General features: G+C 49.6%; 1 protein-coding gene across 1 annotated transcript in view; it reads left to right on the top strand.

Moving 5' to 3' along the window:
- The window catches only part of LOC130107198 (calcium/calmodulin-dependent protein kinase type 1-like), an 86,470-nt gene extending 76,041 nt beyond the window's left edge, over positions 1 to 10,429 (top strand). The window contains exons 7-12 of the mRNA XM_056273667.1: positions 542 to 617; positions 987 to 1,099; positions 2,016 to 2,094; positions 3,831 to 3,918; positions 5,612 to 5,726; positions 9,369 to 10,429. Coding sequence (XP_056129642.1) covers positions 542 to 617; positions 987 to 1,099; positions 2,016 to 2,094; positions 3,831 to 3,918; positions 5,612 to 5,726; positions 9,369 to 9,475 — 578 coding nt within the window. The 3' untranslated portion in view covers positions 9,476 to 10,429. The remainder of the gene's footprint in view (positions 1 to 541; positions 618 to 986; positions 1,100 to 2,015; positions 2,095 to 3,830; positions 3,919 to 5,611; positions 5,727 to 9,368) is intronic.
- Positions 10,430 to 14,579: the final 4,150 nt, after the last annotated feature.

Below are 14,579 nucleotides of genomic sequence, written 5' to 3'. Positions count from 1 at the left end.
TGTTTCCTTATTATGTAAAACTGGCACATGGGACGGACCATGTGTGAAAAGGGCGGGGGGGTGTTCCAGTAAACAAACACCGGTTTACGAGAGGTCTCGTAAATTATTCCCTGAATTCTTGTTCAAAATGTTTAATTTGGGCGGCACGGTGGCACAGCGGTTAGCGAGGTCACCTCACAGCGAGAAGGTCCTGGGTTCGAGCCCCGGGGTAGTCCAACCTTGGTGGGTCATCTCGGGTCGTCCTCTGTGTGGAGTTTGCATGTTCTTCGGGTGTCTGTGTGGGTTTCCTCCCACAGTCCAAAGACATGTAGGTCAGGCGAATCAGCCATACTAAATTGTCCCTAGGTGTGAATGTGTGTGATGGTCTGACCGCCTGTCCAGGGTGTCTCCCCGCCTGCCGCCCAATGACCGCTGGGATAGGCTCCAGCGACCCCGCGACCCTGAGAGCAGGATAAGCGGTTTGGATAACGGATGTGTGATGAAATAGCTCGCTGTTTACCGTACCTGTGGTGCCTGGTAAATGATGAGTCTTGTTTTCCAGCCCCCGAGGTCCTGGCTCAGAAACCCTACAGTAAGGCCGTGGACTGCTGGTCTATCGGAGTCATTGCATATATACTGTGAGTAAATGGATGGCGGTCATGTCAGTGATTTTTTTTGTTTTTTCCTGAAGCACAAATTAACCGAGTGCAAACATTTCTGCATTTTTCCCCATTGAAGTAAACTCACTTTCCTTGCATCCGGTTGTGTTTCCTCTTAACACTTTTCCCTACATGGGAGTCCAACACAGGATAGTACAATCTCATAAGGAGATCCACTTTAATAAAGAACGAAAAATCCACCACGTTTGGTATCATTTATGGATGTATGAATATCTGATTTTCTGGCTATACTGCATCACATTTATTCCTATGTTAACCTCCCTGTTGGTGCCGCTGAGACAAGTAGTGTGTCCGGGAAAACATCTGATGTGGTCCCGTCTGTCCCAGGTTGTGCGGCTACCCTCCGTTTTATGACGAAAACGATGCCAAACTGTTCGAGCAGATCCTCAAGGCGGAATACGAGTTTGACTCTCCGTACTGGGACGACATCTCCGATTCGGGTAAGACGAGATTCTTCGCGCATCACAAACCCGTCCGTGTATTTAGCTGCACAGTCATGGTCCAGACTGTGATGCACGATACATGCATGGCGTGATGTTTAGATCGAAGAAAAACCTGACCAGGTCTCATAATATTTACCGTCTGGTGGAGGATTTTATCCAGAGTACCTCAGACAAGACTGGCGAACTCCTGGAATTCAACACAAATCAGTAATCTCTCTTGGATATTAATGGATAATCTGGTTTAAAGTTTACCCAGACACACTTCTCCACCACATCCCTGTCTTTTAGCTATGTCCAGCGTTATGTACTGTATGTCGCATCAAAACATGCCCTCTGTTGGGCGTCCGATTAGCGTGGTGGTCTACTCCGTTGCCTACCAGCACAGGGATCGCTGGTTTGAATCCCCGTGTTACCTCCGGCTTGGTCGGGCGTCCCTACAGACACAGTTGGCCGTGTCTGCGGGTGGGAAGCCGGATGTGGGTATGTGTCCTGGTCGCTGCACTAGCGCCTCCTCTGGTCGGCCGGGGCCCCTGTTCAGTGGGGGGGGGGGGTAATAGCGTGATCCTCCCATGCATGTCCCCCTGGTGAAACTCCTCACTGTCAGGTGAAAAGAAGCGGCTGGCGACTCCACATGTATCGGAGGAGGCATGTGGTAGTCTGCAGCCCTCCCCGGATCAGCAGAGGGGGGTGGAGCAGCGACCGGGACGGCTCGGAAGAGTGGAGGTAATCGGCCAAGTACAACTGAGGAGAAAATGGGGGGAAATTTAAAAAAAAAAAAGCCATCTGTTGCTCTTCATGGGTTATCAACAGAGCAGCGTCAGATGCCGGAGGAAGTGGAGACGACTGCCCAGTGCTGATTGGTTGGATAACTGTGTCAATCATTATCACTTGTCTGTCTGTGCTTGTTGAACAGCCAAAGACTTCATCGTACACCTGATGGAGAAAGACCCAAGGATCCGTTATACCTGTGAACAGGCTCTGCAGCATCCCTGGTAGAGACACACACACACACACACACACACACACACACACACACACACACACACACACACACACACAGTGTTAGTCCAACAGGAGGGGTCCTCTCCTTGTTGTGGCTGGTCTGTGCTGTTATCATACTGTCAGTATTAGGCTCCTTCCACATGGCCAGTAATTATCAGGAGGGGTTGCTGAGCGCTAGTGAGAGAGAGAGAGAGAAATAAATGATTCACCCCGTTCCCCAGCATCCCTCCATTCACAAACACAGTCCCTCCCAGGGTGCTAATTTGATCTGCACTTTCCACCCTCAGCCAACAGTGCAGTGATAGAGAGAGAGAGAGAGAGAGAGAGAGAGAGAGAGAGAGAGAGAGAGAGAGAGAGATAACAGCCATTCTCACTGCCTTATTTCTTCTGCAATACATAGCTGCAAAGTGTGGTCAGTAAGCGTAAGCATGCTGGGACAGGGTTCATAGGAGGCTTATAGAGCCTTATAGACAGACGGACGGACGGACGGACGGACCGACCGACGGACCGACGGACCGACGGACCGACCGACCGACCGACGGACCGACCGATAGATAGATAGATACGCCATGTTTCAGAATCAAACTGAGGTTTGGTAATGTAAAGCACAATATCAAACCAAAACTGGTTTTCCAATTATACTACTACTACTACCACTTTCGGCTGCTCCAGTTAGGGGTCGCCACAGCGGATCATCCGTCTCCATCTCTTCCTGTCCTCTGTGTCTTCCACTGTCACACCAGCCACCTGCATGTCCTCCCTCACCACATCCATAAACCTCCTCTTTAGCCTTCCTCTTCTCCTCTTCCCTGGCAGCTCCATATTCAGCATCCTTCTCCCAATATACCCAGCATCTCTCCTCCACACATGTCCAAGCCACCTCAATCTTGCCTCTCTTGCTTTGTCTCCAAACCGTCCAACCTGAGCTGGCCCTCTAATATACTCGTTCCTAATCCTGTCCTTCTTCATCACCCCCAATGAAAATCTTAGCATCTTCATCTCTGCCACCTCCAGCTGCACCTCCTGTCTTTTCATCAGTGCCACTGTCTCCAAACCATACAACATAGCTGGTCTCACTACCATCTTGTAGACCTTCCCTTTAACTCTTGCTGGTACCCTTCTGTCACAAATCACTCCTGACACTCTTCTCCACCCACTCCACCCTGCCTGCGCTCTCTTCTTCACCTCTCTTCCACGCTCCCCGTTACTTTGGACAGTTGACCCCCAAGTATTTGAACTCGTACGCCTTCGTCCCCTCCACTCCTCGCATCCTCACCATTCCACTGTCCTCCCTCTCATTCACGCATAGGTACCCCGTCTTGCTCCTACTGCCTTTCATACCTCCACCTCTCCAGGTTCTCCTCAACCTCCTCCCTACTCTCGCTACAGATCACAATGTCGTTCGCAAAGCATCATAGTCCATGGAGACTCCTGCCTGATCTCGTCCGTCAGCCTGTCCCATCACCATTGCAAACGAGAAAGGGCTCAGAGCTTCTTTTCAAATAACACTCCCCTCAGATGCTTCAGACCCCATTTTGTGAGAAGTTTCAGGTGCTGGGTCCTCGTTGTTCTTAACCGAGATAGCAAAATACCTGTTATACAGTTATACCTGAGAACAGGCTCCATCCACAGCATCCCTGGTAGTCCATCATCACACACACACACACACACACACTACAGACGGCGGCCGTATGTGACTTCCTCCCTCTGCTCCTCTGCCCATCAGGATTGCTGGGGACACCGCCCTCGACAAGAACATCCACGAATCCGTCAGCGCTCAGATCAAGAAGAATTTCGCCAAAAGCAAGTGGAGAGTGAGTCAAAACATACGTAGTTACGAGTTGCCACGCTCTTCGTTAATGCTAAAACTACTGATCGGTTAATTGATCAGCTATTCAATCGACTGCAATTCTGGTCACCAATCGGTCATTTTAGTCATTTCTCAAGTGACGATACCAAAACGTTTCCTGGCTGAACCTTCGCAAATGGTCAGATTCGCTTGCCTTTTGCCGATTCGGGGGTTGTAAAAGTAAGAGAGGAAGACTTCGCTGCTGAGGTTTAAGACGTCACTCTGGACATTTATCATCGTTTTAACCATCTTAGAGACTAAAAGATTAGTTGATAAATAGAATGAAAAAAGACAAGTTAATCGCAGCACGAAGGTCCTGGGTTCGAGCCCCGGGGTAGTCCAACCTCGGGGGTCGTCCCGGGACGTCCTCTGTGTGGAGTTTTCATGTTCTCCCCGTGTCTGCGTGGGTTTCCTCCCACAGTCCAAAGACATGCAGGCCAGGTGATCGGGCCGTACTAAATTGTCCCTAGGTGTGAATGTGTGCATGTATGTCGGCCCTGTGATGGCCTGGCGGCCTGTCCAGGGTGTCTCCCCGCCTGCCGCCCAATGACTGCTGGGATAAGCTCCAGCATCCCCGCCACCCTGAGAGCAGGATGAAAGGTAATGGATGGACGTTAACTGATAATGAAAATGATCCTTATTTGCAGCCCTTGTTTGTATACACAAGGTAAACGGGATTCCCTTTTGTCCCCTATGAGCGTGCATAACACAACTCACAGTGTGCGTTCATCAGGATTGCAATTGTGCAGTTTTTACATTTTTCCCCAGCATAGAACTGTATTCATTCATAATTCAGCGTGCACGCCGTTAAATTAAGCATCATGTGCACTTTTGGGCAGCACGGTGGCCCAGCGGTTAGCGCTGTCGCCTCACAGCAAGAAGGTCCTGGGTTCGAACCCCGGGGTAGTCCAACCTGGGGGGGGGGGGGTCATTCTGTGTGGAGTTTGCATGTTCTCCTCATGTCTACAGTGGGTTTTCTCCGGGGTTCCCCCGCCGTCAAAAAGACACGCGTGTTAAGGGTTAATACTGGCAAGACGAACCGGAGTTGGTCCCCGGGCGCTGCCCGGCGGCTGCCCGCCGCTCCTAGCTTACACAGCTAGGACGGCTCCTAGCTGTGTAAGCTAGGAGCCGTCCTAGCTGTGTAAGCTAGGAGCCGTCCTAGCTGTGTAAGCTAGGACGGCTCCTAGCTTACACAGCTAGGACGCGCTAAAAAAAAAAAAAACTCCCATGTATTTCAGCACCCGGGCCCCGTTTCTGCCGGCCGCGCCCCTGCTCGGCGTACACGGGCGGCTGCGAGGCAGGCGAGACGGAGGATGTTTTCCTGGATTGTGATTATTTCAGTGTCGCAACGTGTTTATTTGAGCTTGTTGGGAGTGGAGGCCACTGGGGAGGATGACATGATTGAGGAAAATGAGACCTTGTGGAATGAAAGCGGGCCAAGCCAAGGAAATTTAGCCGCGTTCCAACTTGGAACCGCGGCGCTCGTCATGTGTGTCAGTAATGAATGTCGAACGGCGGAGCGGTGTTATCTTTAGCGATGGTTTTGTTTCTGTTGTTTCTGCGAACCCGAGCGCTTGCCTTGGACGTCTCCGTCTCAGACGGACGAGGTCCTACCCCCGACTCGTCTGGGGAGTTCTTAATCTCTGTTCCACCAACAGCAAGCGTTCAACGCCACGGCGGTGGTGCGCCACATGCGACGTCTCCAGCTCGGCACAAGTCACGAAGGGACCAGTGCCGCTCACCTGCTGCCCGAAGAGCCCGGCCAGGACGCAGGTAGCACGCAGACCCCAACACCCACAGTGCCTTGCTAACGGGCACAGCTGTTAACCATCAAGCACAAGCTACGTTTTCCTCACGAGTTTCCAGCTCATCTCTCACACACACACACACACATGTGCACACACACACACACACACACATGTGCACACACACACACACACAGAACCAGGCACAGTGGAAAAAATGCCTGCATGGACAGTTGGTATTATTTCTAATAAATCCTGCGGCCTCCTATTTGTTAGTAAACGCTGCGAGAGAATTTCCATCTGCCTTCTCATTAGTGCATAACTTCCTTATCAAGCATTCCTCCCTGCTACACACACACACACACACACACTGCTCCCTGCTACACACACACACACACACTGCTACACACACTGCTCCCTACTACACACACACACACACAGCTACCTACAACACACACACACTTCTCCCTACTACACACACACACACACAGCTCCCTGCTACACACACACTGCTCCCTACTACACACACACACACACACACACAGCTACCTACTACACACACACTTCACATAACTCCCTACTACACACTCACACACTGCTCCCTACTACACACACACACACACACACTGCTCCCTACTACACACACACACACACACACACACACACACACTGCTCCCTACTACACACACACACACTGCTCCCTACTACACACACACACACACACACACACACACACTGCTCCCTACTACACACACACACACACACACAGCTACCTACAACACACACACACTGCTCCCTACTACACACACACACACACACACAGCTCCCTGCTACACACACACTGCTCCCTACTACACACACACACACACTGCTCCCTACTACACACACACACACACACACACACACACACAGCTACCTACAACACACACACACTGCTCCCTACTACACACACACACACACACACACACAGCTCCCTGCTACACACACACTGCTCCCTACTACACACACACACACACACACACACACAGCTACCTACTACGCACACACACAGCTACCTACTACACACACACACACACACAGCTACCTACTACACACACACACACACACAGCTCCCTACTACACACACACACACAGCTACCTACTACACACACACTTCACATAACTCCTTACTACACACTTACACACACACACACACAGCTCCCTACTACACACACACACACACACACACAGCTACCTACTACACACACACTTACACACACACACACACAGCTCCCTACTACACACACACACACACAGCTACCTACTACACACACAGCTACCTACTACACACACAGCTACCTACTACACACACACTTCACATAACTTCCTACTACACACTTACACACACACACAGCTCCCTACTACACACACACACTGCTCCCTACTACACACACTTCACATAACTCCCTACTACACACTTAGACACATGCACGCACGCACGCAAACACGCACTTCATTGGTTTCCAGTTCACCTCACACACACACGTGCATGTACGCACACACACACACGCAAACGCATACACACACACGCATGTATGTACACAAATACACACACGCGCACAAATTCAAACACATGCACGCAAACACACACACACATCCATGCACGCAAACACACACTCACACATGCATGTACACAAACACACACCCCAGACTACTCCCTACTACTACTACTACTACACACACACACACACACACACACACACACACACACACACACACACAGACAATGCTGGACTAGTAATTTCCCTTAAGATCCTCCTGTAAATCCATATGCAGTTAACAGAAATACACATTCATTCAATACAGTCACACAAAGCTGTACTTTATACACACTTCATGGAGGCCCTTCTCTCCCACGGACCAGAACATCAACACAACACATGTACCCGCTGCAGTGTGTGTCCAGATCACATCGCTTCTCTGCAGAACATCAACACAACACATGTACCCGCTGCAGTGTGTGTCCAGATCACATCGCTTCTCTGCAGAACATCAACACAACACATGTACCCGCTGCAGTGTGTGTCCAGGTCACATCGCTTCTCTGCAGAACATCAACACAACACATGTACCCGCTGCAGTGTGTGTCCAGGTCACATCGCTTCTCTGCAGAACATCAACACAACACATGTACCCGCTGCAGTGTGTCCAGATCACATCGCTTCTCTGCAGAACATCAACACAACACATGTACCCGCTGCAGTGTGTGTCCAGATCACATCGCTTCTCTGCAGAACATCAACACAACACATGTACCCGCTGCAGTGTGTGTCCAGGTCACATCGCTTCTCTGCAGAACATCAACACAACACATGTACCCGCTGCAGTGTGTGTCCAGGTCACATCGCTTCTCTGCAGAACATCAACACAACACATGTACCCGCTGCAGTGTGTGTCCAGATCACATCGCTTCTCTGCAGAACATCAACACAACACATGTACCCGCTGCAGTGTGTCCAGATCACATCGCTTCTCTGCAGAACATCAACACAACACATGTACCCGCTGCAGTGTGTGTCCAGATCACATCGCTTCTCTGCAGAACATCAACACAACACATGTACCCGCTGCAGTGTGTGTCCAGATCACATCGCTTCTCTGCAGCCGCGCCATCTGACATGAGGTTCACCAGACTTTAGCGGGACGCAGCAGGATTGCGTCATGATCTCTGTGTGTACATGTTGCAGGGCTAGCGCTCCCTAGCAGCCATAATGACCGGTAGCGGTCCTGTTGTGCGTCTCTGTAACACCACCGAACTTGTGTGGGAAGGTGTCCGTCAGTGACATCACAGGTAGGCAGTCCATGGATATGTGGAGACTGCAGCCGGTACTTCCTGGTCTGCAGCTCCCTTTCCTGGGCTGTATTGAAATAGGCTCCATTGTGTTGTACCAGGGCGGCGTGGCGGTTAGCCGTCTTTGCACAGCTTTGTGTGGCGTCGGCTGGTGGAGTGTTACCCCCGCAACATACCACAACAGACACACTGTAGAGATGATGTGATGAAGGTTAACCCTCACTTCATCAACACAGCTGACGCCCTACTGTAGCACACACTGCCGTACACACTGCCATACACACTGCAGTACACACTGTAGTACATACTGCAGTACACACTATAGTAGTACACACTGCCGTACATACTGCAATACACACTATAGTAGTACACACTGCAGTTGACAGAGCTGTGGCTGCGGCGGTGGAATGGAAGGCAAAGACAGAAAGAAAAGCAGGAAGAAAGGATGGAAGAAGTGTTAAATGGAAATCACAGGAAGTTGAATCGGTTCATCTGGACACAATGTTGCGTCCAGATGAACCGATTCAACTTCCTGTGATTCCCTGGGTTACTGAGCATGTGTGGACGTTGAATGAAAATATTTCAGCTCTCTGACGTCCCCCCCCCTCTCTCTCTCACATCCATTCTCTCTCACCTTGTCTCTGTCTCACCCTCTCTCTCACCCATTGTCTCTCTCTCCCTCTCACACACACGTTCTCTCTCTCACCCATTGTCTCTCTCCCTCACACGTTCTCTCACCCTCTCTCACACATACTCATTCTCTCACTCTCTCACACCCATTGTCTCTCTCTCTCTTTCACACACACACACACATTGTCTATCTCTCTCTCTCTCATACAGAGTCCCCTTGTGAGGGTTGCTGTTCCCAGGGTGTGGATGGCGGGGCGGAGCGAGACCCTCTATCAAACAACCACACCTACCACTGTCAGCCCACCAGCCGGGTCTGATCCCTGGCCCGCCGACCCATCTGATCTATCCCAGTGAATTTCCAATTTTAACCCCTGGGTGGAACCAGAGGCATCAACTCCCCCTCCCCCACGTCCGTTTAGGAATACGGTGTCATTCCCACCTCTGGCCTGCAGGGGGTGGTAAGCGTATCCAGTCTTGGCAGGGGGAAGTAATGTGAATTAGAGAGAGAGAGAGAGAGAGAGACTTGATGCTGCGGATGCATCCGAGGAGGTCTCTTCTTTTACAGACTGGGCTGATGGTGGGGGAGAGACTGGAGAGAGTTACAGCAAACAGGATGAAGAGGAAATATACCTCCCTCTTCCCCCAGATGCATCATGGGTATTGTTTGTGTAGGAGCATGACAGCATTTCTTCTTGGAAGGGGTTTTTCTTCTGTTCTTTTTTTTTTTTAATGTCATTGTTTGTCTTCATTTCTATGTTTATATCTCCCGTCCTCATAAACCTGTTTCTCTGGACCTTGAGAAGTCCACTAACGCCAGCAGCATGTTCTGGACAGTCCTCCCCAAACCTGCTTTTAAACATTTTCTTTAAAAAAACAAAACGACATGGCGTTAGATGGCGTAGGCCTCCATTTCTCGCATCTTAGGCGCTTGATAAGAAGAAGGGCCACTTCCCGGTGGCAGTACACGTTTTCAGTAAGCTAGGCTACGTTCGAGTCCAACCTTTACATTTGTACTGTCAAGTGCAGGCAGAGCCGTGCGGCGCATCGGCAAGTGGCGCTGCGAAGACAGCCAGGAGGGGAAACATCTTCTTCTTTTGTTTTTCCGGAACGAACTCTCGCCCCATCTGCTATGTAGCCTTTTATTTGTGGCGATGAGGCGTTCGCGTTTTGTAGTTGGGCTTTCGAAACAGAGGCTTCCCCTTCTCTCTTCCTAAACCCTGAACCTCCTTATATACATACTGCATACATATATACATATACATATATGTGCGTGTGGGTGTACATATATACATATGTGTATACATATATTCATATGTATATGTACATATATACATATATGTGTATACATATATACGTGTGTAGGTGTACATATATACATGTGTATACATATATTCATATATATATGTACATATATACATATATGTGTATACATGTGTGTAGGTGTACATATATACATATGTGTGTATATATATATTCATATGTATATGTACATATATGCATATGTGTGTATACACATATACATGTGTATGTGTACATATATACATATGTGTATACATATATGGATATATATGTATGTATATGTATCTGTCTATGGTGCCTTTAGGAGATACAGTGCAAAATGGGACATTTTCTTTGCAGCCTCTGAAAAGATGCTTCTCTACTTCTGTGCTGTTCCCGGGGCGTTGGGTATCCTTATTTTTGTCGTTGTTTTGTGTTATACTTCAGTAACGCAGCTTTAAGTACAATGCAGCTTTCTGATTATTTAAACTTGAGTCCCCTACTCAAAGACTGCAGTGTCACCGAGAGAGACCGGGGTACGAACGCAGTACTGCCGTTTCATTCCTCCCAGATGAGCCGAAAATGAAACGTCTCCCTTAACTATTGTCCACCGAACCCATTCTGTACAGGGAGGACCCCCACATCGTGGGAAGATCTTTACGTCCCACGTAGAAAGACTTGGTTTTTACTTTAAATTCGGGCTGTTCGTGTGTTGTGATATGAGGTCTTCGAATACATTCTGTATTGGTTTTGTTTTGTGTTGTGCTTTTCCATCAACATTCACCCACAACAGATGCTTAAATCTGACCGGACATCTTAAGGGCTTACCTCAGGTCCAGGACGAGGTGGATTGGCAGAAATCGCCAATGGGACAGGTTGGAGAACATGTCTCGCGTCTCACCTCGCCCTCACGTCCGCCACGTGTGTCGGCCATGTTCACGCGTCGGGGCTCCCCTGCGCGCGTGTCGGCCGTTCACCGAGGTCGACGCTGGGGAAAGGAAGCGGAAGTTCGAACACAAAATAAGCTACATGAACGTGGGCGAATACACACATGTACAACAACAACAACAACACGTGACGGCAATGTTGGTCATTTCCTTCACTTTTAGTCTCAAAACGTAACTTTTCGGAGTAAGACAACTTGTCGAACTTCTTTGTGTAGATGGTCGACTGGATTTATTCAGGTTTTCTAGCGCTGGTCTTGCAGGCGCTATTATGCCCCATCCTGCAGTAACGGAGGCGACCATAGCCAGCTTTCTCCATCCGGTTGAGTCACTCGTGCATTTTATGACTCACAGTTGCCATTTCTTCTTCTTCTTCGACAATAAACTCAATAGCCCCCCCCCCGTTTGAAAATGACGTAAGGCGGTGGACGTCTTCCAGCGTGATGCTGTATGGGGACACCACACTACTACTTGTTACCCCTCTCTCCGCCAAACCAGCGGCTGATCCCTGAGACGGCCACGCTTTGCCGCCTCGTCGTTTTATCTCTTCTTCGTCACTAAAGTGTGAACCCTGGTCCCGGTTGTGCACGTTTGCACGATGCGGTTTTCAAAGGGTGAGCGGCGAAGCGGAACTCGTGACACGTTTTACACGTCGCGCGAGTCCCGCCGAGGGGGGCGTTTCCGCTCGTCGCGAGGCCAGCGCACGCTGCGATCGCGTTTCAGTGGATTAAAGCAAATTAAAAGGTGTGGCTTCCAGACGTACTTTGAGCTTTATTCTTGCGTTTGTGTTGGATCGGCGTCGTAGTGTATTTCGGGGCAGTTAATACGTGTAGCACAGATCAGCAGTAACGTAACCGGTTATTATCTTGCCCGGTGCGGGATTCGATACGGTGTGTGCTGCGCCACAAGGCGACATCGCTAACCGCTCGGCTAAAGGGTCAGACCCGTTAGCTAGGGGCTAACGTGTCTTGTTAGTAGTTTACAGTAACAAGCCTAGTTGTTCTTCAGAGTGAGTTGAAGTTTTGTTTTTTTAATGTGCCTCATAAATTTATCGTGGTGATTGAATATCCGCACAAAGATAGGGAGGCTTGGGCAAGAGAGCGGCCTTTATTTACTATCTTCTTCACCGCAGCCACGCTGACAAGAGTCACGGCGAGGGAGATTAACGGTGCGATGGTGGGGGAAAAAAACCAAAAAGAAAAACGAGTGTAACCGGTTATTTTCTTGCCCGGTGCGGGATTCGATACGGGGTGTGCTGCACCACAGGGCGACATCGCTAACCGCTCGGCTAAAGGGTCAGACTCGTTAGCTAGGGGCTAACGTGTTTTATCAGTAGTTTACAGTCGTCACCCTCCCCGGAAGCGCACCCTCACGCTTTGTCATTCCCGCGCTCCGAAGAGGCTTCTGAGGATCTGCACACTTCCGGATCCCACCGCTGCCACCAATGTAACCGGTTATTTTCTTGCCCGGTGCGGGATTCGATACGGGGTGTACGCGACATCACTTACCGCTCGGCTAAAGGGTCAGACCCGTTAGCTAGGGGCTAACGTGTCTTATTAGTAGTTTACACGAGTAATGGTGTTTTCACGATCCGCCGTTCGTCTTCTGCTCGTACGGCACGCCGACAGGAATTCTGATTCCCGGCCGAGTTTTGGTAACTGGACCCCCTGACGTTTGACAAAACTGCCTGCGCTTCGTCAACCAAGATGTCCGCGCTGCGACGTATCCGCACACTGAGGACACAATAGGTGTTGGGACGTGCTCGGGTCTCCCGTTTGCTCAGCTAACCGGAATCAGAAATTTTGATTTGCTTTTCTTTCTTTTTTTTTTAAAAAAAATACAGACGCCACATAATCCGAAAGACGAACGCCGGAGCGATTAAAGCCAAATTAAAGCACATAAAAAGTGATCCGTGGGCCCAGCTGAAAGCCGATGTTGTTCTTTCTCGCACTTCTTCGTCTCTTTCTTCCAAGTCTCCGCCGTCTCACTGCTCCCTCATGCTGTGACCCAGGAAATCCATTTCTCACTCTAAACTGTGCAGCTGCTTCAAGGCGCATGTGCTTTTATTCAACTTATTCTTTAAAATATTTTTCTATGCTTCTGGAAATACTTAATCCCCCCCTCCCCCCCAAACGCAAGACTGGTGGAATATTCACCCTTAGCTGGACTGGCGCTATAAAAAGTGAAAAGCTCCAGCGAAAGCAGTTTGTGACGCAATTATCACCTCATCTCAGAGGCTGTTTATACCTGGCATTAACATGCGTCTTGGGTGATCCGATCACAAGTGGACGGCTGTAAGTGCCTCGGTTCACACCTGGCATTTGCACCTCCACATGCGTCTCGAATGACCACTTGTGATCGGCTCTCGCTTCCCCGCTCTATATGCAAATAAACCCATAACATCACTTCCGTTTGCATTACTGGAGGGAGGCAGTAATGCATTTCTCGTGTCTAGTCTGTCGGTAATCAAAAGAAGAATAAGTCTGCAAAGACCCTGACACGTGGGAGAAAATCAAAACAATACAGACTAGATCTATTCCTTGGCATGTTCCAGGCAAACCAAATCGTCCAAGATGTTTGACACATGTAAATGTAGCTCTATGGGCTTTTCGAAATTTTCAGAAGTTGTGCACCAAGTTGTTTCACACTTGAATATGACGCCGTAGGCACACGAATAAGGAAATACTTCCGCTTACATAGAAGACATCAGTTGAGTAGGTGGCCCTTCAATGTGGCCCTGGACACATTTACGTACACACGGCTAAAGGAATGTGGCCATATGCGGCCCAGACCTCCTCTGAATGTGGTCTGAGCGATCGGCTCTCAATGCGACCTCAATGTGTCTTGCGTGCATTCACACCTGCACTTAGAGCTGTCCACTTGTGATCGGATCACCCAAGACACATTTTAATTCCAGGTGTAAACAGGGCCTAACATCTCTCTGGCTGTGGTCAATACTAGTTGACTTCCAGTGTAATTCGGGCTTTGTGCATAGACCATGTCACAGTAGCGGTGCAGTAGTGGATGAAGTAAAACGGATCGACGAGTTGACAGGTTATGACGTCACAAAAATCAGTATATCAAGGGCGTCCGGGTGGCATAGCGGCCTATTCCGTTGCCTACCAACACGGGGATCGCCTGTTCGAATCCCTGTGTTACCTCCGGCTTGGGTGGGGTGTCCCTACAGACACAATTGGCC

This window comes from Lampris incognitus, chromosome 2 (genome assembly GCF_029633865.1).
Source record: "Lampris incognitus isolate fLamInc1 chromosome 2, fLamInc1.hap2, whole genome shotgun sequence".
NCBI lineage: Eukaryota > Metazoa > Chordata > Actinopteri > Lampriformes > Lampridae > Lampris > Lampris incognitus.
This window is presented reverse-complemented; position numbering and strand designations above follow the sequence as displayed.